The sequence below is a fragment of the Puntigrus tetrazona genome, chromosome 20, assembly GCF_018831695.1.
Source record: "Puntigrus tetrazona isolate hp1 chromosome 20, ASM1883169v1, whole genome shotgun sequence".
Classification (NCBI taxonomy): domain Eukaryota; kingdom Metazoa; phylum Chordata; class Actinopteri; order Cypriniformes; family Cyprinidae; genus Puntigrus; species Puntigrus tetrazona.
This window is the reverse complement of record NC_056718.1, coordinates 10502455-10530099: the sequence shown is the minus strand read 5'-3', so window position 1 is coordinate 10530099 and position 27645 is coordinate 10502455. Positions and strand designations below refer to the sequence as shown.

At 38.6% G+C, this 27645-nt stretch overlaps 1 protein-coding gene across 5 annotated transcripts in view; it reads left to right on the top strand.

The window, feature by feature from the left end:
* cdc42bpb (CDC42 binding protein kinase beta (DMPK-like)) overlaps positions 1–27645 on the top strand; it is a 56488-nt gene that overhangs the window by 20474 nt on the left and 8369 nt on the right. For 3 of the 5 annotated variants that reach the window (XM_043219415.1, XM_043219414.1, XM_043219417.1), the window contains exons 3-30: positions 3685–3768; positions 4795–4890; positions 5813–5961; positions 9185–9278; positions 10654–10854; positions 11130–11378; positions 11973–12207; positions 12435–12554; positions 12820–12953; positions 14202–14444; positions 15198–15308; positions 16301–16548; positions 16920–17025; positions 17127–17251; positions 17448–17553; positions 20078–20226; positions 20451–20545; positions 20730–20809; positions 21957–22007; positions 23378–23461; positions 23690–23764; positions 23901–24006; positions 24152–24288; positions 24446–24585; positions 25056–25137; positions 25237–25453; positions 25860–25922; positions 26011–26607. In XM_043219415.1, coding sequence (XP_043075350.1) covers positions 3685–3768; positions 4795–4890; positions 5813–5961; positions 9185–9278; positions 10654–10854; positions 11130–11378; positions 11973–12207; positions 12435–12554; positions 12820–12953; positions 14202–14444; positions 15198–15308; positions 16301–16548; positions 16920–17025; positions 17127–17251; positions 17448–17553; positions 20078–20226; positions 20451–20545; positions 20730–20809; positions 21957–22007; positions 23378–23461; positions 23690–23764; positions 23901–24006; positions 24152–24288; positions 24446–24585; positions 25056–25137; positions 25237–25453; positions 25860–25922; positions 26011–26607 — 4177 coding nt within the window. The remainder of the gene's footprint in view (positions 1–3684; positions 3769–4794; positions 4891–5812; positions 5962–9184; positions 9279–10653; positions 10855–11129; positions 11379–11972; positions 12208–12434; positions 12555–12819; positions 12954–14201; positions 14445–15197; positions 15309–16300; positions 16549–16919; positions 17026–17126; positions 17252–17447; positions 17554–20077; positions 20227–20450; positions 20546–20729; positions 20810–21956; positions 22008–23377; positions 23462–23689; positions 23765–23900; positions 24007–24151; positions 24289–24445; positions 24586–25055; positions 25138–25236; positions 25454–25859; positions 25923–26010; positions 26608–27645) is intronic. The other 2 variants (XM_043219416.1, XM_043219418.1) reach the window with 1 other exon arrangement.

The following is a 27645-nucleotide window of genomic DNA, read 5'->3' as shown; positions in this document are numbered from 1 at the left end:
ATATGACTGTTTTCTTTCAGACGAATAGAAACATATTAGATAGCTTTTCCAAGCTTTACTAGTAGCGATTGAGGGATAAGATTTTGAAGCCCAAAAATGTGCATCCATCCACCATGAAGTGCATAAAATATGTATCATACCAATTAGGTCTGCACAATTAATCAACTTTCTAATCTCGACTACAATTACGCAAACGTTTCAAGTAACAATTAATCGTTCACAATTCACTGTTCACTATTCTGCATGTTTGCAAGGTGTTTTTTCTTTCTGCAGGTTGTCTGCAGGTTTTTTCCATTGTTTTTAATTTAGTTTTAGTATTTAGTACAGTATAATACCATTCCTAGTTTAGCTTTTTTTTTAAAGAATAAATCAGTGAATATTTGAGGCAACTATAGGAAGGCAATTTTTTTTTTTTTTAGTTTAGTCAGCTTGTTTGTTAATGGAAAAATACGGTGTGCCGTTGATTCAGAAATGGTAAAAACATAATTCAGTGTAAATTGTGATGATCGTAATTAACAATCGCAATTACAATTTCAAGGGAATAATCGACAATTATTATTTTTGTCATAATCAGCCCTAACACCAATAAATGGTGAGCAATACAAGGATGAGAAAGCAAACATCTGGGTTTGCAGTGACATGAGTGTTTTTCACTTTTTTTAAACTGTCCCTTGAAAAACCTGACACATACTTTTAAATGGCACTCCTTTGTGCCTCACCTGAGACTCTGAATAATTATTCTGTTGAATAGAACACGAAAGAAAAACATTTAACAAGGGAGGGGAATCAAGGAGAACTAGATTGAAGCAGACATTTTTTACATAACGTCACAGTGAGTCACTACAGGCCAGACAAAACCGCCTGCAATGAGTGCTGCAGAGTGTGAGCGGTCTACGTGTTGAGGATGAGCGATGATCTCTTTATCTGTAGCATTGAGTGAATCACTCACGTAGAGAATGATTAGGTCAAAGTACACGGCAAACCCTGTCCTCCATATTGATTTAGAGAAGACGCTGGGTTCTGTTCACTAAACAATTAAGACTACTGGCTGAAGATACTGCTCCAGACACTGGCATTTCTGTGGCAGAAGTCCAGTGTGTTGTTATTGCAGGGCTTCTGATGTCTCTAAAGCGTCTTGAATAGGGTTAATTATTTGGCGTTGGCTTGTTCAAAATAAAATTTTGCATATAACAAAAGAAAAACTGTATACATCTCAAAGCACCCATGAATACTGATTTTGCTAGTTTTATTGGGTTTAAAAGTATGGGAATGTCTAGATGAGAATCTCTTGGATGTTTTCAGGCTTTCACACGGCTGGTAGTTCATTTTAAAAAAAAATTACAGTTCTTGTAATTGAATTACCCTAATATTGTTCAAAAGGTGTATGAGTATTATGGACGAAACAGGATACTTTGAAGACTGTTGGTAACCAAACAGTTGCTTGTTGCCAATGTTTTTGGGGGTTTTTACTCCATACTGTGCAAGTAAATGGCTACAAGCAGTGAAAGTGTGACAAGTAAAAAAACAGGACTGTTCATCCGACTGGACCATTGTCACACGTTTCTTTTACTGTCCCCTGTAATCCAGTCGGATGAATAATTGTTGGCCAATTAAGGCCCAAAGCCAGTTTTAAATTTTACATTGCGTATCCAGAGTGATGCAACCCCTTCCTCGTCTTTAGGGTTGCTTAGCGCCCGTGTCATTGTATAGATCTGTACGTCAGAATAACTCTGTGACCTCTGACTTCTGATCCCGTAGGAACTAAGCTCCTGCGAACATGATCTCTCCTTTGGACACAAGTGCATCGGTGACACTCGCATTGCAGTGTCCACTTTGGTCACCCGCTCCTCTCCTTCTACTCTCCTGCATTTTCAATCAGGTCAAGACGACTGCCTTTGTGGAAACATGTGCCTAAAAAAGGAGAGAGGGAAAGAGGACAGGAGACACAGAGGGAGGAGGAATCGGGGAGGGGGGGTTCTGAGCACTCAGGGTTCGGTTTGTTTTTGTAATGAGGTCAGTTATCTGCTGCGGTTTGGAGCCTTACAGATAAGAAGCATGTGTGTGATTAAGCCTCTGTTTGAGTTTGTCGCCAGAGTGGACCTTGCAGATACTTTGATTCATGCACAAACACACTCCAGAGGACATCAAAGGGGGTCGAAAAGCGCAAAACAGCAGCAGGGCTCGTAATTTGCCCTCAGTATGCAAAGTTAGCAGTGTGTTCTTTGCTGAAGCAGCACATTGTGCTGTGGGCAGGTATGCGGGTGTGGGTCCACGTGAGGGGAACACTGTTCCTCCGCTGAGGGTAAACACACATCATGTGATGTGTCCCGAGCAGTGAGGCAAAGTACAGGGAAATTCATGACTCCACTTAACAGTAGCCGACTGGACGGTCACAAATAGCCGGTGGACAGATAATAGCAGAATAACATTGGTCACGCACAGAGATTTATGTTTGAAAGTCAATGAAATCTCACAGAGATGTTTATATTGTAGATTTATGAACAGCTCCTGCTCGGTTTAAAGGCTTACTACAAAAAAAAGAAATATTTTCTGTTTCAAACCCGTATGACTTGACTTCTTTAAAAGGAGATGTTTTGAGGAATGTTCATGCAGTTTTTTTATATATATATATAGAGGCTGTCAAGCCTCCTAAGGGACAAAAAATGTATGTATAAAAATAGTCCACATGTACACTACTGTTTTCTGTTCATCAAGCCTTCTAAAAACGAATGCATCACAGTTTCCACAAAAATGTTTAGCATTATAAATATTATCCGTTTTTTACCTTTAAGAATTAAGTAGCAATATGTTCATTGTTATTTTAGCGTGAGTTATAATGCACAATACTGCTACAAATACATATTTGTCAAATCATATTTCTTTAGCATAAGCCTTAATATTTATTATATCATAATACTAGTCAGATAATAATATATACCGAGGCATCAGTCACAGGCGATATCTCTATCATCAATATGCAGTAGTATTGTCTATGTCTCTTTTGTCTTCCAAGTACAAAATGAATTAAAATGTGTTTTGTATTGAACAAAGAACCTTTTTTTACTAATTCATTTTTGATTGAGCCTAAACCTTTAATTAAACATGAACTTCTCCAAACTGTTGGATACTCGGTAACAAGTTAGTTGTTTACTTATGTCAAGTCACCATTATCACAGTCTCTCACTGCATTATCACTGCATTCACGCATCTCCTCCCTGACTGGTGTGTCTTCCTTCAGGCAGGGTGTTTGCTGTCTCCACCCCACATGAATAACATCCAACAAGACACTCCTTTCCAATCGGTCCCTGTCCTAATATCATGTCACTCCCCCTGCAGGGAAGACCTTAGTCACTTTTGACTTTTTTTTTTTAATGTGCTACAATTTTATGGCCTACATTAACCGGTTCTGAGTGCCATCTTTTTTTTTTTTTTTTTTTTTTTTTTTAATGCAAAAATTCAGCCGTCTTGCATCTCAGCTTTTTCCTTTTTTGAATTCAGAGATCAAAAGCATCTCATTCAGAGAGTTTCTTTTCCCCCATGGGGGTTTTTGACTAAGTGGGCCACAAGTGCATGCGATGAATAAACGAGGGAAATGAAAATGATCCAATTCACCACAGCCTCTAAATCATGCTGAGTTTTAATTTGTTTGTATGCATTGGCTAAATCCTCATCTCATCTGTCTAGGTTGCTGTGGTGAAGATGAAACACACGGAGCGTGTTTACGCCATGAAGATCCTCAACAAGTGGGAGATGCTCAAGAGAGCCGAGGTAAACAGATTTCTGTTCATTGCTTATCGTTAGGCCTTTAATCTCCAACTAAATGGTTGAAAAAGTGTGGGAAATATATCTAGCGTTTAAAGAAATTAATAAATAATTTTATACACATCCTTATATGGTTTCATCAAATAAAAGCAAATATGACTAGTGTCATCTATGACATATGAATCACAAACAAATGACTTATGAACAGGTTCTTTTTAATGAGTCAGTTCAAATAGTTCACAAATCAAACTTCCAAGGCACTTTTGAATCAGACTCATTTATTCAGTGAATAATATTTTGGATCCATTACCGTATCTTTAAGCTGAACAATATATTGTGTGTACTTTGGGCATATCAGTCTTAATATTACTCAGATTAGTTACTAATTGTTCATCTGACAATGTGTAATTGTCTAAACTGAACAGCCAAAAATATCCATCTATATTGAGCAATTCTGTAATTTAGCAACTGAAGCCGCATTGTTTGCGAAAACCATGCAGTTCCTAGTCCTAGTTTTCTCATAAGATCTTCAGGTCTCTTTCTAATGACTCGATGACTGCGATCAAACCCTCTCTTCTGAAGTGCTCCTTTCTGCTCCAGCTCTTGCCCCGGTTTCAGCCCGATCAGTCCTGACAGTGCCCACGGGCCTCCCAGAGGCATGTCAGGAGAACTTTTGTCACTTGGGCTTGTCAGTAATCCTCTTTGAGCTTCACTGGGCTCCTTTTATCCCTCCTCACATGTCCAGAGTCCCAATTCAAGCAGATATAAGATCTAAGACTAAAATCTGAAATAGGAAAGCCATGCACATCATCACTGCAGGTGGATGTAGTTTAATTCATTGAATTCATGAATTACCCATTCATTCTTGATCTCCAAAAACTGGTGCTGCACAATTAATTGAAAATGAGGCGTATAGTAAAACAAAATATACTGTGTGTCTGTTTTTTTAATAAGGTTGTCAAAGTAATGTGTAAGAAAAAAAAAATGTTTTTGAATGTTTTGATTTAATAAGTCTCTTCACACCTTATGTAGACGGCGTGTTTCCGGGAAGAGAGGAACGTCCTGGTGAATGGAGACTGCCAGTGGATCACCACCCTGCATTACGCTTTCCAGGATGACAACTATCTGGTGTGTATCTCTACATACAATTATTCTCATAGGACATAAATTAATGTCAGCTATCAGTAAGAGTTTAAGCACTTTTAGACCTACACATCTCAAACTTGATATAAATCATAATCTGTATTATTAGAAGCAGTATAAGGTTATTTTATATTGTGTGTGTATATACTAAAGTAATATTTCTTAATATTTTTAGTAACTATATTTGTTAACTGATTTATAAAAATAAAAGCTTTTATTGAAATTTTTTTTTAAATTGTAATTTTTTTTAAATTGTAATTTTTTTTAAGTGATTTGAATTTACTTATTTTAGTTTATATATATATATATATATATATATATATATATATATATATATATATATATATATATATATATATATATATATTTATACATTTTATATTAAAAAATATTATTATATAATTCTATTTAGCCAATTAAATATCTTTAAATCTTTAAAAAATATTTTTAGTTTTTTCATCTAATCTATATATTTGTCTTTTAAGAAAAAACATTTTGAATAGTTTAACAGTAACAACGCGGAATGCATAAATAGCACTCATACTGGATGTATTTAATGTAAGCTATCTAAATCAAACCTCTAAGCCAGATATATTTCATGTAATTAATCTGTAATTATATGATGTTTAAATAATTATCTGTCGAATAATGGCCATAATGAAAATGTCATGTTTATCTGAATGACTGATGATTATTTGTAGCATAAAATCGGATAGCGCAGCCCTCAAACACTAATACAGAGCACTTGAGGTTTAGGGCACAGTGCATTCTGTGTAGTCGTGTAATAAATATTTGTTAATCCTACTACTCTTTGATGTCGTTCAGTTGATATTACGAGGTGCTGAGTCAGTGTTTGTGTAATTGAATGGTGTTGTGTGATAAGGGATGATAATGTGTCCTCCTGCAGTACTTGGTGATGGATTATTACGTGGGAGGCGACCTGCTGACTTTGCTTAGTAAATTTGAGGACCGACTCCCGGAGGACATGGCCAAGTTCTATGTGGCAGAGATGGTGCTCGCTATCCACTCCATCCATCAGCAGCGCTACGTACACAGGTGACGTGATTGTGTGTGTGTGTGTGTGAAGGGAGAATCAAACACAGACTTGATTCTTAGCTAGCTTTAATAACCAGCAAGACCAAGTTCACCACAAAGGTCATGCTTGTCAGCAAACTGGCATAAACCGGGCCAGACATTTACATGACTTCAAGTATAACGTAACCCCCTTTATGCTGATAGTCAAGTTTTTTTATCGGAAAATTAGATCCAGACAAAACAATATGCCCCAACAAGATTTACCCAATGTAGCATTTTGCCCAGGTGTTTGAACATGTACTCGCAAGCATAGCAGAGTGTGAGTAACGGGCCCACTGGAGATCAACGGCACCTCACCCATATGTCCACTCCCAGATCGCTGTGGTGTTCTTTGCTGCAGATCTGTTCAGGTTCAGGGGCCTCTTCCTGGCTGCCTGTCCCGGACTGCCATCCGGTCCAGCTGAGCTCCCTCTTCCTTCCTTCTGTGGAAGCATCACCTCTGATACAGTAGCGATATTCAAATGGTAGTTTTCCAAAAAAAAAAAAAAAGAGCATTTATTAACCCTTACATTGTTAGATGTGAAAACTGAAATGATAGTATGGCTTAGTGTGATTATGGAATTGAAAAGCTGTGTTTAATTAATTTAATTAATTGAATACATGCCCTGCTTGCTTTAGAGTGAAGTTCAGCACTTTTACACACACCCCTCATGATCCCATGTTTTCAGCGTTTCAGAGCACTTCATTTCACAGTAAATGCCGTTCCGAACAAACTCAGCATTTGGGTTACTTATAACTTCTAAAAAGTAACAAGTGACACTAAAATCTCAGTGGATCTTATGTTTGAAAATTAAGGGAAAGGAAAGTATTATTTTTCAGTTTCCAGTTTTTTTTTGTTTTTTTTTTTCACCCAAATTGTGTGACCCTCATAGAATGCTGCTCTTTCTCACATTGCTTTATTTATCAATTTTTCTTCATATTCCTTCAGAAGACTTGGATTACAGTTCATTAATTTTAAACAAAAAAATCATTTAAACTATTTCTATGATATTCCTATGGTGCTTTCTTTTATCTTAACACCATTGGTTCTATTCAGTTTTCGTGTTAAGGAAAAGGTCAGCATGAATTTTCAGCCATACAGATTTTATTGGTACGAGGGAGTATTAATGAGGCCATTTTATTCAGTGAGTTTAATTTGATTCCCCCAACCAATCATAGCGGCCTTTTTAAACACATCGCATCATTCTCACTTATAGTAAACATCATGCTGGGCTCAAAGCAGCTGACTAAAGTCATGCTAGCTCTCGCAAACACGCGTGCGTCCACGGGTACAACCCTTCATGCTTACACTGACACCCGGCGAGGTTGTGAATGGTGTGGTGTGTGCGACGAGTTTTGACACCATGTTTACTCTGTACCCGCTGTGCTCGCCGTGGTGCCAGGGCTGTGAATCAGAGGGCACTGTGTGTGTGGCCCAGTCGTCGAGAGACAGGGACTGAGTGTGTGTGAATGGGGGAGGGTGAACAAAGGCAGGCTGTTTACATGGAGAGCAGGGCATGGCTGGGCATGGAGGAACAGCCACCCTGGAGAGCAGCCGCAGGGTGGGATGCCCACCGGAGTAATAACACCTCACAGAGCAGGGCAGTGTCAGCTGTGTGATGAACGGCACTAAGTGCCATGTTTTCTTGTAATCATCTCTGCCAGAGCCATCTTTACAGAGGTGGTTCTTAACTGGTGGGTCGTGACCTAAATGTGACTAATAACATTCAACCCGCTAGGGGAGGGCCATATGACCTAAAGCTTATCACGATGGTGATAAGTCATTTTATTTCATAACAATAATATCACAATGCAGTTATTTCTGCTTTAAATAAGGTCATATTTATCATATTAAGTTTTGATACCATAGAAATGTCATAATTCTTGTCTCCAGTGTCAATATCATGAACTAATACTACCCTAAATTTAAAAAAGCTAACTGAAGACAAAGAGTCAGCAATTAAATAAGAGTGCAATTACAAGCAATAGGACAAGAAAAACAACAGCAGAACAAATATGAAATGCTACATACGTTGTGCAATAAAATGTATAAAAACATTGCATCTTCTAACTGTGTAGATTAATTATATATTTCTATATACGAAAGGTACAAAAGTCATTTAGTCGAGCAGTGAGAGAATTTCTCTCAAGATGGCAGGAATATTAGACTTTTTTGTCACTTTAAGAGCTTCCTGTATCCAGCATACTTTCACACTTTACATGAAAACTGTGTTTGTGGGGATATTTGCAAATACAATTATGTGTATTTAACCACCTAAAGCCTATACAGCATCGAAAAATTGTGCATATAGCAAAATTTGTTCTCTTTCGCTGATGACTATGTTTCAATGAATTAAAATCACTTGTTTTAAACCGCAATTCTTTAAAACGTCACTACACAGCACAACAAGGTCACATGAAGATGTAACACAGAAAGAGTCAAAAAATCCCTACTGGTTGACAGATTTCTACTGGTGTCTAGTGGTATGTCGAGGTTAATGATATCTACACTACCAGTCCACTACTCTACTAAAAGGTTTAGTGTCACTAAGAAAGTAATGCAATTGCATTATAAGTCTCTCATTTATTTCACTTTACAATAACTTGTAAAAAATTTAATTTGTTGACTGCTTGTAATTTCAGCTAATGGTAACATTTGTTAATATGCCGTAAACAAACATTTAATTGTATTTTATTAATTAATATCACTAAAACCATTTAGTATATCTAGCCAAATAAGGAAGATGCCAACCTGGAAAGGTTAGGTGAAATATACCCTCATCCTCAAAAATCCTCAAAAAAAGTGCAGAAGGTTTAGAAGAAAAATGATACGACTTAGACTTCATTAAATACAAGTTAACATGCGATGGAGGGTAAACATGGTTTCTGCTGACCACATTGTGTTTGTGCAAGTACTGAGAGCATGAAACCACTGAAATTTTAGAGACATTTACAAACCAAAATTGAGAGTTTTTCTGGTGATTCTAAGCGATGTTAGTAATTCTACATATTATTGGGCCCATGCAGTTCATTTTAATATTAGTAGCCAATCTTTCATTTTTAATGACATTTTTGTGCTCTAAACAATTTGGATTTAGGTCACCACTTGATGTTTAAAAAAAAAAAAAAAAAAAGAAGCAAAGCCAGTTAAAAAGCACTGATTGAATTATTTCATGCTTAAATGTTGTGTTTCTTTTTTCCACAGGGACATAAAACCAGACAACGTGTTACTGGACATGAACGGTCACATCCGTCTCGCTGACTTCGGCTCCTGTCTGAAGATGATGCAAGATGGCACGGTGAGTATGCGGTCAAGGACTTGATCAGGAACTTGAGTGCCGATCTAAAACCAGAGTCAGTTTGTCATCCTTGCAGGGTGGTCTCCATCTGTTTGATGAAAGCACTGTCCCTGCCCTCTTTTCTCTCTCTGCTCCTGACATTAATAGAGCTGCTTTTGGCCCTGTTACTCTAGAAGGGGGGGGCTAATTAGAAAGGCCCGTCGCTGCCCACCCCTCTGGATCACAGACTGATGAGTCACCATAGCCTACTGATAACAAGACCAAGGCCAAAGCAGCTTTTATCTACTGTTCTGTGTGTGTGTGTGTGTGTGTGTGTGTGTGTGTGTGTGTGTCTCTGTGCCAGCAGCATGTAGAAGGGCAGAGCGGGACTCTAGTTTTTCAGCTGCACATGTGCTATGTTCCACACTAACTGAGGAGATCCCTGAACATTTTGGAATTGCTATTCCTGTATTTAGATGTGGAGCACAGGAGATCTTTGCAATTATTTGAAACAAGCAAAATCACGATCAGTTCATGTTTAAAGCATGTTTGAAAATTCAACACGCGCCAGCTTGTAATGAAAATTTGAGGTCATCTGTGTTGTTTGCTTCATTTTTCACTCCTTAATTTTAAAAGTATATACCTGCTAGAAGTAAATTTTGCCTGCTTATAGACACACTTACGTATAGGTGAGTTTTTGCAAACATCAAAGTAAAAACCACAAAGCCTTAATGTATTGTCACGGTGTCTGTGATGTAGCTTGAAGGCACTTTTCAACACCTTTGAGTGTTGTCTTTGACAGTGTTTACGTCTTATCTGCAATTAAACATATTACAAAAATAACCGGAGGTCAAGACATGTTTTGAGTGCTTTTGCATGGTACGTGTTTTGTGGGGAAGATTGAGCAAGACTTGGCATGATGAATATTATTTATCTGCACCTTTTATAGTAGTGTTTTTGTGCACTACTGGGTTAATGTGCCAATAGCTGTTATCACTTATTTAAAAGCATACAGAAGTTCAGGGTCTGTAAAAAGGCGTCTCCCACACAGACTATTTAAACTAAATGTTTTCTAGATTATTTAAACTTTTGTGCTTGTTATGGCAAAGCTGAATTTTCAGAATTATTATACTCCAATCTTCGGTGTCACATGATCCATTAAAAATCATTCTAATCTTATTATTAATGCTGATTAAAACAGTTATACTGCTCCATGTTTGTGTTGGAAGCCATGATATATTTTTTAGGATTTTTTTGAATAAAAAGAAATTGTATTTTTATTTGAAATCTTTTAATGTTATTTAAATCTTATGACATTAAAGAAATCTTTCCTGTCACTAATTTAAAATTTTTAATGCCTTGTTTGTGACCTCACTTCCTGTCGTCCCCTATGCAGGTCCAGTCATCAGTGGCTGTGGGCACCCCAGATTACATCTCCCCTGAGATCCTGCAGGCCATGGAGGACGGCATGGGGAAATATGGGCCGGAGTGTGACTGGTGGTCTCTAGGCGTTTGTATGTACGAGATGCTGTACGGCGAGACGCCCTTCTACGCTGAATCTCTGGTGGAGACCTACGGGAAGATCATGAACCACGAGGTGGGATGATCTATCATTGTTTCTTTGGTATTTGTCCACTTTACATGGTTCTCACGTGCATTTTGATAGAAAACATGAACCACAGTGAATCTGTGTTTATTTATAGCCAGTAAAAGTAAAGCTTTAGGATAATTGTCTGACAAATTGTCTGCTATAAATAACTCCTTTGGAAGTCAGCATTGCCTAATTTTATCGGCACATCTGGTCGACACAGAGTAGTGGTTTAGGGTTGGAAATATGAAAATACGGATTAAGTAAACTTTTGCACAATTTAGGAGCGTTTCCAGTTCCCCTCTCACATCACGGATGTGTCAGAGGAGGCTAAAGACCTGATCCAGCGGCTGATCTGCAGTAGAGAGCGTCGGTTGGGTCAGCACGGTATCGAGGAGTTCAAGAAGCACCCTTTCTTCTCCGGCATCGTCTGGGAGAACATTCGCAACACAGAGGCTCCGTACATCCCTGACGTCAGCTCTCCCTCAGACACCTCCAACTTCGACGTAGACGATGATGTGCTGAAAAACCCGGTTGGTTTAATCTTTTGATGCGAGGAAAAATATTTTATCCCACATGACATAACAAGCCTGAAACCTTAACTCTTTCTCCGCCAGCATTTTTTGTTTTTGTGTTTAGTTTAAGTTGACAGCTTTTGCCAGCATTTTTGGTGATTTTTACCTAAATTTGACAGCCTTTATAATATTTTAGGCTACGCATATATAAAAATTTCTATATCAAAATAAAGCAAAGAGCCTCTGTTTAAAACAAAAAAAAAATGATTCTATCTTTTTGTTTATATTTTATCAACTGATAGGCTTTTTTTAATCACAGTAGTGCATTTTTATCAAAGTACTGCATTTTCATGCAAAATGCATTCAAATATCATATTTTTTTCACCTGTAAAATAGTATAAGAATAATTTAAATAAACAGAGTAGACAAACACATTTATACGCACACACACACGTATGCATGTATGTATGTATGTATACATGTATGCATGTATGTGTTTGTAAAGACATATATATATGTATGTGTGAAAGTGTATGAATACCTTGTCAATGGTGGGGAATGAGTTCCCACTTGTTTGTATTCAACCCTCGGTTCTTCTGTTTCCTCCTGCAGGACATCGCTCCCCCGGTATCTCACACAGGTTTCACCGGGCAGCACTTGCCATTCGTGGGCTTTACCTACACCACAGAAAGCTGTTTCTCAGACCGCGGAAGCGTGAGGAGAGTGGCGCTGACGGATGGAGGTGCCGGGGAGGATCTCCAGGATGGAGGTCTGCAGGTGGAAGCCTTCGAGAAGAGGATTCGCTGTCTGGAGCAAGAGAAACAGGAGCTCAACCGCAAGCTGCAGGGTACGGAATAAAAACTACAACTGATATCTGAAGAAAGCATTTAAACGATTGGTTCATCCAGAAATCAGTTAGTCAGAAGACTTTTGTTCATCTTTGAAACATAAACACAGGTTTTATTTTTTTTTTAAATAATAAAATAAATAGTACTTTTGTTTCATTTTGTAAATCCACCAGTGAAATGTATTCTGATTAGATACTGATTGTTTGCTCCACCCATGATTTCCTAGAATCCACTCAGGCTGTTCAGTCCCTCCATGGCTCTGGGCGCGGGGCCGGCACACTTGGTCGTGATAAAGAGATTAAAAAACTCAATGAGGAAATTGATCGGCTCAAAAAGAAACTGGCAGGTAATGGGTCTCACAATCCTTGTCAATGGATATACGATATGATAAAGTCTGTTATGAGTCTTGTCAAAGCACCAGTACACACACACGCCTATGTTATAGATTAACTTTGATCACACGTTCGTAGAACAGTGCCGCGATAAGTCTTTGTTTCAAGATTGTGAGTCAACGACACTTCCTCTTATCAGAATTTCTGGATTTGATTATTTGGCTGTACATTTGTGTCAGCTAATCCAAGATAACTCTTGAGTGACTTGTCTCTCCCCAGACTCTGATAGGCTGGAGCACCAGCTCGAGGAGGCAGTGACTCTGAGACAGGACTTTGAAAGTTCCTCCACCAAACTGAAGGCCCTGGACAAACAAGTCAAAGCTCTCAAGCAGGAGAAGGAAGATATCCATAAGGTATAAGTGACTGAAGAGTTGGGTTACCAGTTCTTGAGTGCAAGAACTGCTTTCTAAAAGTATGAGAAATTATTCCCACAAATATAAATTGTCCTAAAGATTTTAAGTCCTGCGTGGGAATTTCTGTTTACAGTTTTTTTTGGGGTTTTTTTTTTGAAGTTCGCTTCATGTTTGTTTCTCTGCATTGAAGAACAAATATTCATTGTTATATGATGAGGAGGTGCATTTAATTTTGCAAAAGGCAGTTAGACTTATTTTTTAAATTATATTTAAGTTGTTATAAATATTGCCATCAAATGATTAATCGTGATTTAATTACGTGAATTTTTTTTGATTGAATAATGTGTGTATTGTGTAAAATATAAATATATATATATATATATATATATATATATATATATATATATATATATATATATATATATATATATATATATATATATATATATATATATATTATATAATATATTTATAATATATATATTTATAATATATAATATAATATATAATTTTTTCTTTTTTCTAATTTTTCATATATATTATATTTATTAAATTATATATATTTAGAATATATAGTATCTCAGTTCTCAACTCCGCTGTAAAGAGATACCGGGGTGTAAAACTCTCCTGAACACTTTCAGTGTTGTCATATTGTTGCCATCAAACACATTATGTGCTGTAACAGATTACGTGACTGTGGACATAATTGCCAGAGAACAGTTCTCCTGTCCTCGTGCTGAAGATTACATGTCCTCTTCAGCTTTATTCAATCAGGAAGTTCATAAACACTGGCCAGCTTCATCAAGATTAATGTCATCACCCCCTCACACAGGGCAGGTCGAGAGTCTCACCGCGTATCACATTTTTAGCTAATCGAATTTGTCGGGCCATTCCACTTGACTCTTGACCCAGAGCGCCAGGCTCTGCATGGCTGGTGTATGAGAATCATTCTAGCCTGTGTCAAAAATACCTCCAGTAAGATATCTGTGTTAATTTCACGTGTGCCGGTTGATATCACCCTTTCGAGCGCATGTCCCATTCTTTTAGCGCGCAACTCCCAATTCTCTTGATGATTTCTATTTCTCACTCAGCCTCTTTTCAGTCCTTTCTCTCCAGGCACGGCTGCTCTTTCCTTTTTCTCTCTTTCCGCCGCTCCTCTCGCACACTTTTTCGGTGCTATCCTTTTCACGTCTTCCGAGCTTACCCCTCCAACCCATTTCATCCGTTTCTCTCGCTCTCCCTTTCCAGCAACTGGTGGAGTCTCTGGATCGCCTGAAGTCTCAGACTAAGGAGCTGAAGGACGCCCACCAGCAGAGGAAGCTGGCCATGCAGGAGTTCTCCGAGCTGAACGAGCGCATGGCCGAGCTGCGCTCGCAGAAGCAGCGCCTGTCGAGGCAGCTGCGTGACAAGGAGGAGGAGATGGAGGTGGTGATGCAGAAGATCGACGCCATGCGCCAGGACATCCGCAAAACCGAGAAGGCCCGCAAAGAGGTAAGCAGCATGATTGAAGGGGGTCACGCGGCCCCTCTTGTAATGTTATGACTGTTTTGGATCTGTTTTTAAAGTAAATGGAGATGAATTATCAGGGGCTTTCAGTCAGGAAGACGTATTCACGCTGCATGTGTCATCCTGGTATTCCGAACCGGTGCCGTGCCGTGTTTATTACTCAGCATTATTGTGTTAACACCCCCGGGGCTGACGGAGGGCACAGTCAGATGAAAACAAGGCCTTGGAATGCGCCACATTTTTGAAGTTCATCAGTCCAGAGAGAGACGGACTCAACAGCTCCAAATCTCCCTAGACGACAGCAGGAATGTCTTCACACCCCTCCCCGCCTCCTGCAGACCAGCCTCACGGACCCCATGACCTCCTCTGGACCTCAGTGACTAACTCGAGCCAGATGGATGACACTGACCGCAGTGCTGACTGCAGCTGGATCGAGACCCTCCCCCATTTATACGCTCTCTTTTCTTTTCTTTTCTTTCATGTTTCTTTTCTTTCTCTCTCATACATAAGGCGGAAGTGTCTCGGGGCGAAAAAAAATTGTTGCTCTTGTTGTCAGGATCTTTTTAGTGCTCAGAGACATAACGTCTCATGCATGGGGTGTGTGCAGTTGAAATTAGGCCAAGATTGAAGGGTTTATGAGAATGTCTATACAAATCCTATGTTTTTTTTGCCGTATTGATTGTGTGTGTGTGTGTGTGTGTGTGTGTGTGTGTGTGTGTGTGTGTGTGTGTGAGATAGCTGGAGTCTCAGCTGGAGGATGCGTGTGCCGAAGCCTCTAAGGAGCGTAAGCTCAGAGAGCACAGTGAAGTCTATTCTAAACAACTGGAGAGCGAGCTGGAGACGCTCAAGGTCAGAGGTCACTCGTTTATACACTGCCTCTTTACTGACTGCAGTCAACTTATTAATCTTTTAAGGCTGAATCTCACAATTGAATTTATATATATATATATACACACACACACACACACTGTTTTGTAAAAACTGATGTTTAATGTTAAATGGTTAATTCACCACATATATACATATAATTTATATATATATATATATATATATATATATATATATATATATATATATATATATATATATATATAAATTATTTGACTTAAATTATATGAAAATTCTGTCATTAATTGCTCACCCTCATGTCATATCAAACCTGTAAGACCTTCATTCATCTTCAGAACAAAAATTAAGCAGCAACACAACTGAAATGTTCTTATTGGAGAAGAATGGTTTAGTAAATTGTTTTCTTTACACACAAAACAGTATTCTCGTAGCATTGCATAACTGAAGTTGAGCCACTGATGTCACATGGACTGTTTTTCCGCATTTTTTATTTTTTTATTTTATTTTAATTTTTTTGCTACGTTTCTGGATCTGGAATCATTTCAGTTGTGTTGCTGTCTATGGAGGGTCAGATAGCTCTCAGATTTCATCAGAAATATTTGAGTATGAGAATCCTTAGTCGGGGACACCCCTAGGTAAAATACAGCATGTTTTTGACAGTCTCTCAGAGATTCATTATTTTCCTTGTTTGTTATCTTCTACCACCTTCCACCCTGTTAACCTCAGACGTCACCTTGTTTTTTCTTTTTTGTTCAGCTTTGCATAGGATATCCTGTTCGGATATTTTAAGCAGGATGATCCCCTTTGTTATGTTTTTTCCATCTGCATGAAAGTCAAGAAGTCTTTTTGTATGGTTTTAGGCCTATGTATTGTTTAAAATTACTCTGTTTATTTCAGTAATGAATTGTGTAAAAGTATTAACAGCTCAAATATTGTACATCTCTGCTGTACATCACTCAGGATGTTTCTCACTCGGATTGTTTCTTTCTCAGGTCAAGCAGGGAACAGGTCGTGCCTCAGGTCCCAGTTCAGAGACTCAGCAGGAGCTCACCAAGCTGAAGTCAGAGCTGGATAAGAAGGTGCTGTTCTATGAGGAGGAGCTGGTGAGACATGATGCCAGCCACACTTCAGAGCTGAAGAACCTGAGGAAGGAGCTCCATGACTCTGAGGGTCAACAGCTGGCACTGCATAAAGAGCTGCTGGTGCTCAAAGACAAACTGGAAAAGACCAAAAGAGAGCGGTGAGCTGCACTGTCACCTGTCCAGGTTGTGGGATAACACCAATTAACAATGAGGTTGTCAGCATTGGGTTAAATAAAAAATAAATAAAAATAATGTACAGATTTTTTGAATTAAGTATGTTATGCTCAAAATATTATTTCAATTTAAAATAAATGTTTTGTTTTATCATCTTGATATTAATATCAACACCTGGAATTAACACAACAAATACAACATGAACTTGAAGTGAACCAATCCTGAAATTACATTTGTGTGAAGCATTTACAGAAGAACTGCACTCAAACATTTTTACAGACGCAGACATTTTTAATGCTTTGAATTAAAATGAATAAATTAAAAAAACTCATATCTGAACTTTCTATACACACAGGCGAGCAGAGATGGACGAGGCCATGGGTACTCTGAAGGAGAAGTTTGAACGTGAACGCAACCTTCTGAGTGAAGAAAACCGTAAACTCACTGTAGAAACAGACAGGGTAGGACACCTTATTTCATATGTCAAGAGGAGACGTTTGAATATTGGTTTTTGGGGTAGTATTCAGTCCTTGACACTTATCCTAAAATCCTCTTCCTGCAGCTCTGCAATTTTGTGGACAAGCTGACGGCTCAGAACAGGCAACTGGAGGACGAGCTCCAGGATCTGGCATCGAAGAAAGAGAGTGTAGCCCACTGGGAAGCACAGATTGCTGAGATCATCCAATGGTGAGAAAGACCCCCCTTACAATCATTTATATGTGGTTCATTTATAGCCATCAACATCTACAATTTGAAAAAATACAAGTTTCTTCAGTGGTACACAAGATTTGGGGCTGAATTATCTCTTGAACTGCAATAAAATGTATCTTGGTTTGGAGAAATTGTTGTCAAATAGCTGAATTTACCACTATATGATTTGTAGGGTGAGCGATGAGAAAGATGCACGTGGCTACCTTCAGGCTCTGGCTTCCAAGATGACAGAAGAGTTGGAGTCTCTGCGTAGCTCAAGCCTGGGATCCAGAACACTGGTAAACATCACATATTTTGATTCAATATTAAAAGAGGGGAAGTTACGCTGTTATCAGAAAATAAAACCAAGTGATCAGTTTAAGAAATCCATTTTATTTACAGCGTTTTTTTTCGAGAGCGGCATCATCAAGCTTTCAGCACTGAGATCCCAGTTAAACAGCTGGTCTGCTGTTATGCTCCAGTTTTAGTTTATAGGGATTTATAGGGCATCTGTTATGATAGATTGAGACTTCTAATTTTGTCAGAGAGTGGAAAGCTCTCACTCTCTCTCTAACTCCTTGGAGCCGTAGCACAGTAACATTAGATTTGCTTAAAATAGCAAATGTAATGGAAATTGATTGAAGGGAAGTGACATGTTAATGGTGTAGGTGTAGGTGTAGGTCACATTTGATTTAATATCCTTTTCTAAGGAGGTTAAAGACAGACTGCAGGAGATTGACATTAGTGGCTTTCCCTCTTGAAAGTGCTGTTTGTTGTTTGTTATTGCCAGTGGGATTTGCTGATGAGAACTATTGATTCACAACCCCGAAGGTTTGGGTTAAAGCCACTGTCCAAAGATGTGGTCAACGTTGATTATTCTCAAATTGAGCTAATTGGCTTAATTGCAGGGTTACTACAGGATATGGTACAAATAGAAGTCAGTAGACTTAGTTGCATTTAGCTATTGGAGAAGTTTGCCATAAACTCATAGAGTTTGGGTCATAGAGTTAAAAAAAAAAGACAGATTGAATTCATTAAAATGCCACGATGGGGTTTTGTTGATTTTCAGAATAATTTCTGTAAACAGAATTTAGACGTTTCTTGCTAGAATATAGTTTAACATTACTTCCTACTTCTTAGATGTGTCTCAAGGAATCAAATTAATAGGCTTCTCAGTCTTAAAATACACAATCATTCAAACGTCTGGCGTCTGTAAGATTTCATTTTGGGGAAGAAGAAAAAAAAACATTCAGCAAGGATAATCAAAATGCTTATAAACACATTTTGAATTCTTAAAAAAGAATTGTATGGAAATTTACACACACATATTAAAGCACCACAACTGTATCTTTGCATCCCAGAAGTCAAATACATATTAAAATATATTAAAGTAGAAAATAAATTCTTAAAAAATATTGATAGTATTGCTGTACAGTATTTTATTATTGACAATATTTAGGACTGAGCAAATGCATTTTTTGTATGTTTGAAAAAAAGAAACATGCTGTCCCCAAACTTCGGTTTTGTATACATTTAAATATTTGAGTATTGTGCATTGAATCTTCATTTATTCTAACATTTTATATAGAGATTTAAATATATACATTAATATACTTTTGTGTAAATTTGAATTACTATATCAGCAAGGCCCTGGAGTAAGCATGCCAACCCAGAGGTCAGTGGTGGCACCTCGGGTCACCAGGCGGGTGAGTGTATCCATCAAACCTCCAGTCAGTGTGGAGAAGTTCCAAAAAGAAGGCGGAGCACAAGATTGTTTTTTGGCTATCGGCCAATCAATCTGCCATTCATCTGTCCAGATTATTTAAAGGATGGTTTGCAAACCTCTTAAGGTTAGCAGATATTTTCCAGCTGAAATTTCAAAAGACAGATGAATGAAAATGCTGCATCAGCTCTCCTCATTGCTGATCATAATTCATATAGCATAGAAAACATTTTGAATAAGCTCGCTTCCATTGTTCTTATGAGGTCAAGTGTGTATACCCTTAACTTTCCACTTGCACGCTATTGGATGACATCAAATCAGTCATGCTGAGAAGTCATTAACTCGATAAGCTTAAACAATAGAGTGAGTGATGCAGTATCAGGTCTGATTGTGAGCGTGTTTGAGAGCCGCACTGGAAAATGCACGCAGCTCAAATGTAAAGCTGAAGAGTTCTGCCAGGAAAACTCCCATGAACGCCCTTCACCGCCTCTCACTTCCCATCAGCTGTGGGAGTGCAGTCACTTCATGCGTTTAATCAATGAAATGGATGCAATCCTCTTTTTCATTCCTCAATATTCAGCTGTCCTTCAGCCATTCACTGTCTCTTTTTTTGTAGATTACTGTCTCGTCGCCACATAGCTCATGGAGACAGATGATGTCTTGTAGCCACACGTGTTAATAGTGGAGCATTGGTGACAGCTGAGATCAATAGCTATTAAACTGTAGGAGATCTAAGATAAGCCCACACGAGCCATCGGATTTATGAGAAATGCATCTTAAAGGATTCCATTCCTGTGCTAGAGAGGATTTACGAGATCTGTTATGTGATGCAGTGCATTTTTTCCATGCATGATGCTTTCTCTGTGCTTTCGAAGAGCATCTTGGTTTTATGATCATCACAAAACATTGAGTAAATACATCATTGCACTGCTGCTTTTCAGGATTTTATAATCTACAGACAACTATAAAAGTACCTAAGCAAACGTAATATGACTATCTTTAAATAAAACGGCTTTCAATAGCAAATGGAGTAAACTGATCGATCGCATTTTAATTGAGTATGCATTTTTTTTTAATCACACATCTCCTTTTCTTGCCAGGATCCTTTGTGGAAAGTGCGCCGCAGTCAAAAGTTGGACATGTCTGCCCGTCTGGAGCTGCAGTCGGCCTTGGAGGCTGAAATCCGTGCCAAGCAACTGGTTCAGGATGAGCTGCGCAAGGTCAAAGCTGCCAACATCTCTTTCGAGAGGTAAGTCTTTGATTCTGTTATAATATGCAACCTTTTCGTGTATTTAGGTTGTTGTTAGAAGACTCTGCTTCCATTTAAATAAGTCGAGCAAATGCTTTTGGAGAAAGCCAGGTGCCTGCTTTGTGTGTTGCATGGGACTGGTTCAGTCTTATGTGCACACTGAAAAAAAAACCCCAGAGTATTAGTTCAAATGATCTTACTTTTTGGACTTTCTTACCCTACAGCAAACTTAAGGACACAGAAGCCAAGAACAAAGATTTGGAGGAACAGCTGGAGAATATGAAGAAGGAAATGGAGAACCGCTCACGATCAGACAAAGGTGAAAATGATGTTATGACTTTGCCCTGTATATGCAAGACTTACTTGATATGATGTGTCTATGAATCATGAGGTTTCATATTATTTCATCTTTTTAAGAAACATCTAATATAAACGCTGCCCGTTTTTTATTAATAATTTTTCTATAGCTCCATATTAATCCTGACTTTTTTACTCAACTGTAGGCCTGAAACAGCCTGACTTCCAGGAATCCATCTTTGAGTACTTCAATACCTCTCCCCTCGCCCATGACCTGACATTCAGAGTAAGTGTTTCTGATCGTATCTGGCCATCTGCTACTACATTACATGCATTAACAAGCCTCTCTCCATTCATTTCATCATCCTAATGACCTCCGGCCTTAAAAATTCAGAGACCTAATAGTCCTAATAGTTTTATCAAAGTGAAAAGGTGACGTCAGTAGTATTCAGATTGAAGCCTAAGAGTTTGTACACTTTTGTGAATGTCTAGCAGATACTAGAGACTGGTTCTCATGTCCCTGATCTACTTAGTTGCATCAGGCATCTGTCTTTTTATTTCTACAGAGGCATCAAGGGTAACTGCTGTAGTTCTGTTTTTCCATAAGTGAAACCTACTTGTCAGAGAATTCACTTTTTCATTCTGCCTGTCTTCCACTTTTTAGACCAATGCAAAAAATAAATATAGTGATTGTATTGTGTAATTATGTATTATTTTGAGTTTGCTTAAAATTAGTTAAAGGTTTTATTTGAAATTTGTCTAAATTGTTGATTTTTGACATCACCCTATTCTAATTTAAGAATTTTCCTAAACTATTGCTACTTCTGATTCCAAATTTTTTTGAAGAATTTAGATTATCGATGGATGTTATTGGATACAAAATCTTTACCTTTTTGCCCGAGCTACAATACGTATATAAAAACACATATCAAAATGACTGCAGTCAGTTCCGTGCTACTTTTGCGCTCAAGAGTCCTGCGTTGACCAGCCCCATACACCCCCCCCCCTTAGCCTACTGGTGTAGATGTGTGATAAGAGGCTTCCTGCCCTGCCTCATCCTGAATCACAGACTCCAAACAGTTATTATGTAGCTTTCAGCCACAGTTTACATTGGAACAGTGGCTGATGACTAAGACTTGAGCGATGGATTTACTACAGTCACTGAGTCAGTTCAGTTCATGGCCAAATGGTCCATCGTGCTTTCATTGCCTCATCAGAGACCAAGGCAGCTGGACGATTTTGCGAGTCTGATGCCCATCTTTCATTTTAATGAAACTGCTTCCTTACTGCAATGCACTAAAGTCAGATCAGGTTGACAGATGTAGCCAGTCTGTATTTCTAAAACTCACGGGGATACCGACCAAGTCAAAGCGAGTTCATAAAGACCAAAAGCTGTGTTACCTGTCATCTTATTTTTGTCCCCCTCAAAAAAGGACTCTGTCTCCTCCTCATCCGCATCTTCTCTGCTTGCATTTTGGGATGAAGTAAGTTTGCTGAACAAAGCTCCTCCTTCTGTGAACTTTAACCTTGGCAGGAGTGATCTGTCAGCAGACAAAGTGTCTCAAGTCACACTGTAGTTCATCTTGCGCTTGCTTTGTGTAAATAAAATGGTACTTACATTACTTACCGTATATTAATAATTCCGGACTCATCATATAAGGCCAGACATTGTCCATACAACTTATATTCCGCCTAACCAGCTTGCCTTTCAGTTTGTTAGACCTATTTTGTCTGCTGACCGTGTTCCTCTGCCATACTGCAACCAGACCCTAGATCCAATTCAGTCTAATTGTAGGTGCTAAAGGTTAGATACTCATGTTGGCATCCAGCAGTTAGTATTAACCACCTCCCCACTGACTTCTAACCTCTTAAACGGCTAATGTTAATAACGTCACTCTCCATTTGTCAAGTCTGCAAATGCACTAAGCCGTTAGTTAACTCTTAGAGGCTGCTAGGACAATAAACATCCATAATTTAAATTCAATGACTAAGCCAACCAGCCGTAAAATGAACTGAATGAAATAAAATAAATGAGACATGATTAAATTGTGGGGGTCGCTTGAGAATATTTATAACCTGCCAATATAGGTGATAATGGTAAGTATGTGCTTGTCAGCTAATTGAACATGAAAGTAATTCTCTGAGGAAAAGTGATGCCAATTAATTTCTTAATGATTTTAATTGCCTGCCGGTATTTATGCATTTTAATTCTTTTCTTTCACCCTTAATTGATAGCATTGTGCATTCACATGTTGCAAAGATACAGTTAGACCATATCAGTGTGCTTTGTTTAACAGTATTATATTGGTAAGTATTATTTGAGCATAATTGTGTGGCTTAATTGCAGATACGGTTAACGCAGGATGGTGGTGTATTAGTGTTTACAAAGGCATCTTAAGATCAATGACAGTTGACATAGGATTCATGTATAATTTTGTATGAATTTGAAATTTTGAATCTTCACACAAAAAAAAGTAATGATATTAAACAGCACTGTTTGGTCGTTAATAATGTTTCTTGAGAACCAAATTTAGCTAATCTATTCATGTTAATGTATGATTTTATTAATAGCTATAAACCTCATGCTCATGACTTTCACGTGTGAGCACATGAATTCTGAATGCTTATTGGTTATGACTAAAAATACGTTTATAAATATCATCTCAGTCACATTGTAACAATGTTGGCGTGACTTGAATCTGTTAGTATAGGTTTTTGAAGAAACTAAAGTATGTTTTTAAAGTTTTTGACCTCATCTGCGGCCCGTAAAGATCCCATGTAAGTGGAATAAAAATAGCCCCCAGCAAATGATGCATGCACATTTTGAGCTTCCCAACTGTGCTCTTTCCTTCAGACAAGCTTCGTCGGTGATGTGGACGCCACACCCCAGAAGACAGACCTCCCTACTTCCTCCCCATCAGTGGCTTCAGAACAGGATGTGAGTGTCCACCTAACACTTCCTATTACATTCTGCTGCTGTCAGACTTCCTGTCTGATACATTGGCCATTGATTTAGTCATTTCCTGAATAGTAATGGATAGGACGAAGCTTTAAAAAAAATATTTTAAACATCAAATATACTTGTTTGGTATTACATGCTTTTTATGTACTTTTTAAACAATTTATGTAGCTTTTATTTGTAAAACTGTTGTATTGCTCCCTTTAGGAACCAGTCAAGCCTCAAGCAACCACCCCTGCTGCCCCTTCTCCGATCTATCAGCCCACGCTCATTGCACCAAAGGTAAAACAACTTCTGATGCGTCTTACTCATCATTAGCCTTAAGGTCCTGTAAGTGTGCCAGTGGTATCACTATTGGCTTTTCAACATCAACAAACGTTCGTTCCTCTGACTGTTAATATTTTGTTTACATCAACAGCCTAAAGCTCATCAGCTGAGCATTAAGACTTTCTCCAGCCCGACCCAGTGCACTCACTGTACCTCCCTGATGGTGGGCCAGATCCGACAGGGTTACGCCTGCGAGGGTGAGCTGAGCATTAAGGATAAATGAGATCAGAGACGGTGGCTTGAGGGAAATTATAGGGAGCTTTTGATCTCTTGATGCCAGTTTTACTTGTCAAGTTTTTGAATGTTTGATAATTCTCTCTCCCGGTGCTGAATCTCTTTTAGTATGCTCTTTCATCTGCCACGTGTCCTGTAAAGACAACGCGCCCCAGGTTTGCCCCATTCCTCCGGAGCAGGCCAAGAGGCCTCTGGGTATTGATGTGCAGAGGGGCATTGGCACAGCGTACAAAGGTTTTGTCAGGGTAAGAATGATAATGTAGTAAAGTTTCTCTTAAAGGTTGCATGATGATTATTTGTATTCCATTTGTGTTATATACTTACATTCAACTTGATGGTATTTCCTACAGATTTTTTTTTTAATATACAGTGAATTGCAGTATTTGTTTGCTCCTGTTTCAGATCCCGAAGCCCACAGGAGTGAAGAAGGGCTGGCAGAGGGCATATGCTGTAGTGTGTGACTGTAAACTCTTCCTCTATGAGGTGCCAGAAGGGAAGTCCACTCAGCCTGGGGTGATGGCCAGTCAGGTCCTCGACTTGAGGTCAGGATCAGTCAGATCATCTCAAATCATATATACTTATGCACAGTTGCAATACTATTCATAGTAAATAATTAAAAGTATTTCTCGATTGTGTTTCAGAAATATAATGTCTCTTATGCTCGCCATGGCTGCAACAAAATATTATTAGAAAATCCATTTTCTTTTGAACATATTTTATAATTTTGTGTATTCCCACGATGGCAAAACAGTCCTCATTTTCACATGATTTTTTTAAAAGATGGTGATTTTATGCTCAAGTAATTTTTTTTTTTTTCTACAAGACTCTTGATTTATAGAATTTAAATTGATTGATTTGATCGATTTAATGCCAAGTAAGAGCATGAACGTAAACTTACCTCAGACTTTTAATGTAAATAATGTATGTTTCAAAATAAACCCAAACAGGGTGAATATAGCATCAAGCAGCATTTTTTTTAACATTTTTGTAACATTGTTTCTTTTTCTCACAGAGATGAAGAGTTCTCCGTAAGCTCTGTGTTGGCATCTGATGTGATCCATGCCAATCGTAAAGACGTCCCCTGCATATTTAGGGTATGCTCCAAAACGTCTCTTGTTTCATAAATGAATCATTGCTGTATTTGACTAATCGTGCATCCTGATCATTAACGGTATTTGCCCTGAACTGCACAGGTAACATCATCAGCTTCAAATTCTCCGGTCCGGCCGGTGCCTCTGCTGGTGTTAGCCGAGAGTGAGGCGGAGAAGAGGAAGTGGGTGGGCATCCTAGAGGGCCTGCAGAACATCCTGGCCAAGAACCGCCTGAAGAACCGTGTGGTGCATGCCCTGCATGAGGCCTACGACAGCAGCCTGCCTGCCATCAAAACTACACTCTCTGCTGCCATCGTTGGTGAGTACAGCATTATGTAGCCCTTATTCTCTACGATTGATTCTAATCAGTCAGTTAAACTAATCACCTTTCCCCATTTTCATCAGAGCGAAACTTTAGTTTACATTTTCTCTATGAATATAGCAATATAAATGTCATTACAATTGTGCATTTGGAAATGGCTTGTAACATTACAATTTTAAGAATAATATCCAGTATTAATATTTGCAGTCAAATACAAAATTATACCTTGAGCCCTTTTTTATATAACCTAGGACTAGCTTTAGGAAGTTTATGAAGAAATTTATGAAATAAATTAAAATATGAATGAAAGTCTTATGTTTGGAACAAAACTATTTTCAGGTGAATTTTCGTATTCACAAGTATTCCATTCACAAATCATATCTGCCCTGTTTTGTCTTGACAGATCGAGAACGGATTGCTTTGGGGACGGAAGATGGCCTGTTTGTAGTCGAGATCACCAGAGATGGTATGAGCACTCTGTATAGCACAGATATAGTTCTTCAGCAGCATTTTCACTATTATTAATTTAACAATTTAACAACCTTTTTTTTCAGTCATTGTTCGTGCTGCTGACTGTAAAAAAGTTTGCCAGATTGAGCTCATGCCCAAAGAGAAGTTGGTAGCCCTGCTTTCTGGCCGCAACCGCCATGTCCATTTATACCCCTGGGCGGCACTGGAGGGTGCGGATGTTAATTTTGATGCCAAGTTGACTGATACAAGAGGCTGCCAGGCTATGACCATAGGTACCCTACGCCCTGGTGGCCCAGCTTGTCTCCTAGCAGGTGTGAAGCGGCAGGTCATCTGCTACGAAATCACTCGTGTAAAGCCCCATCACCGTAAATTGTGGGAGGTGCAGGCGCCTGGTATCGCCCAGTGGCTGGGTATTATTCGTGATCGGCTGTGCGTGGGTTACCCGTCGGGCTTCGCTCTGCTGGCCATGCAGGGAGAGTCCTCACCGGTGAGTCTGGTGAGCCCCGGAGATCCCTCACTAGCCTTTTTGGCCCAGCAATCCCTGGATGCGCTGCACGCTATGGAGGTGGGGGCCAATGAACTGCTGCTGTGCTTCAGTCAGCTGGGAGTGTATGTGGACGCGACGGGACGGCGCTCTCGAACGCAGGAGCTGATGTGGCCCGCCACACCACTTGCCTGCAGTAAGTGTCTCCAATGAGCTTGTGGAAGCAAAACATAATTGGAGAAAGTATCCAAGCAACGGTGTGTTTTCATGTTTTCGGCCCTCCTGAAATTCCAGTGTTTTTCATGTGTAGACTTGGAGGAAGGGAGGAGTAGGAAAGAATAGAGGAGAGATAGCAAAGCAAGGAAGAGGTAGAGAAGATGGATGAGAACTAGAGGTTTAAAAGAGGTGCAAAAAAGTGTAGTTTTTATTTTTTTAATTCTTTAATAGATTGTTTACAAAGTTAAATGTCAGGTCAATAATTAGAACAGTATAGACCATTTATCATAATCATAACATGAAACTAGTTATTGGCCTGTCTCAAAAAATAAAGCTAACAAAGGAAAACCAATGCATTTAACTGTTATTCCATTTATTAGCCTTTTTATAGGTTAACTTTGAGTGATAGATGTAAATGTAAAAATAGAGATGTAATGCGATAGCATAGCCTTAAGTGAATTTTTCCATTTCGACTTGTTAAAAAAAAGAAAAGAAACCAAAACTTGATCAAGTAAATGCTGGCTTTTCTCATTAAAGGAAATTAGTGCAAGGCTTGATATCAAACCGGAAAGTAGGAGGCTGCCATGGGAAAGCTGTGGCCAACTCTATTAGGGATGTGAGTGGAACAAATGGGCGGCAGTAAACAGACGTAAGCTGAAGGTCACGGGAGCAGATAGGGACAGTAGCTATTATGATGTAATGTGTAATAACATACAAAACAATGCAATCAATCATCTTGAAATTCAGGACAAAAAACATGAGCTCTTCAGAACTTTAAGAAGTTATTTTTAGCTAATTTTCCCTTTTTTTTCTGAAGATCAGTTTTAATTAAAAATATAATTATTTGTTCATATTTTCAACAATACTTGATATCATTTTACTTTTTCTTAAGTTAGACAATAAGAAAATGATTTTATTCTTAGCTCTATTTTGGAAATCGGGCCCCAGATGTTTCAGTCAGAATAGTGAGCAGCTATCCAGTCTCTGACCCAGTTTTAAGACGCGTCAGGCAGTCCTT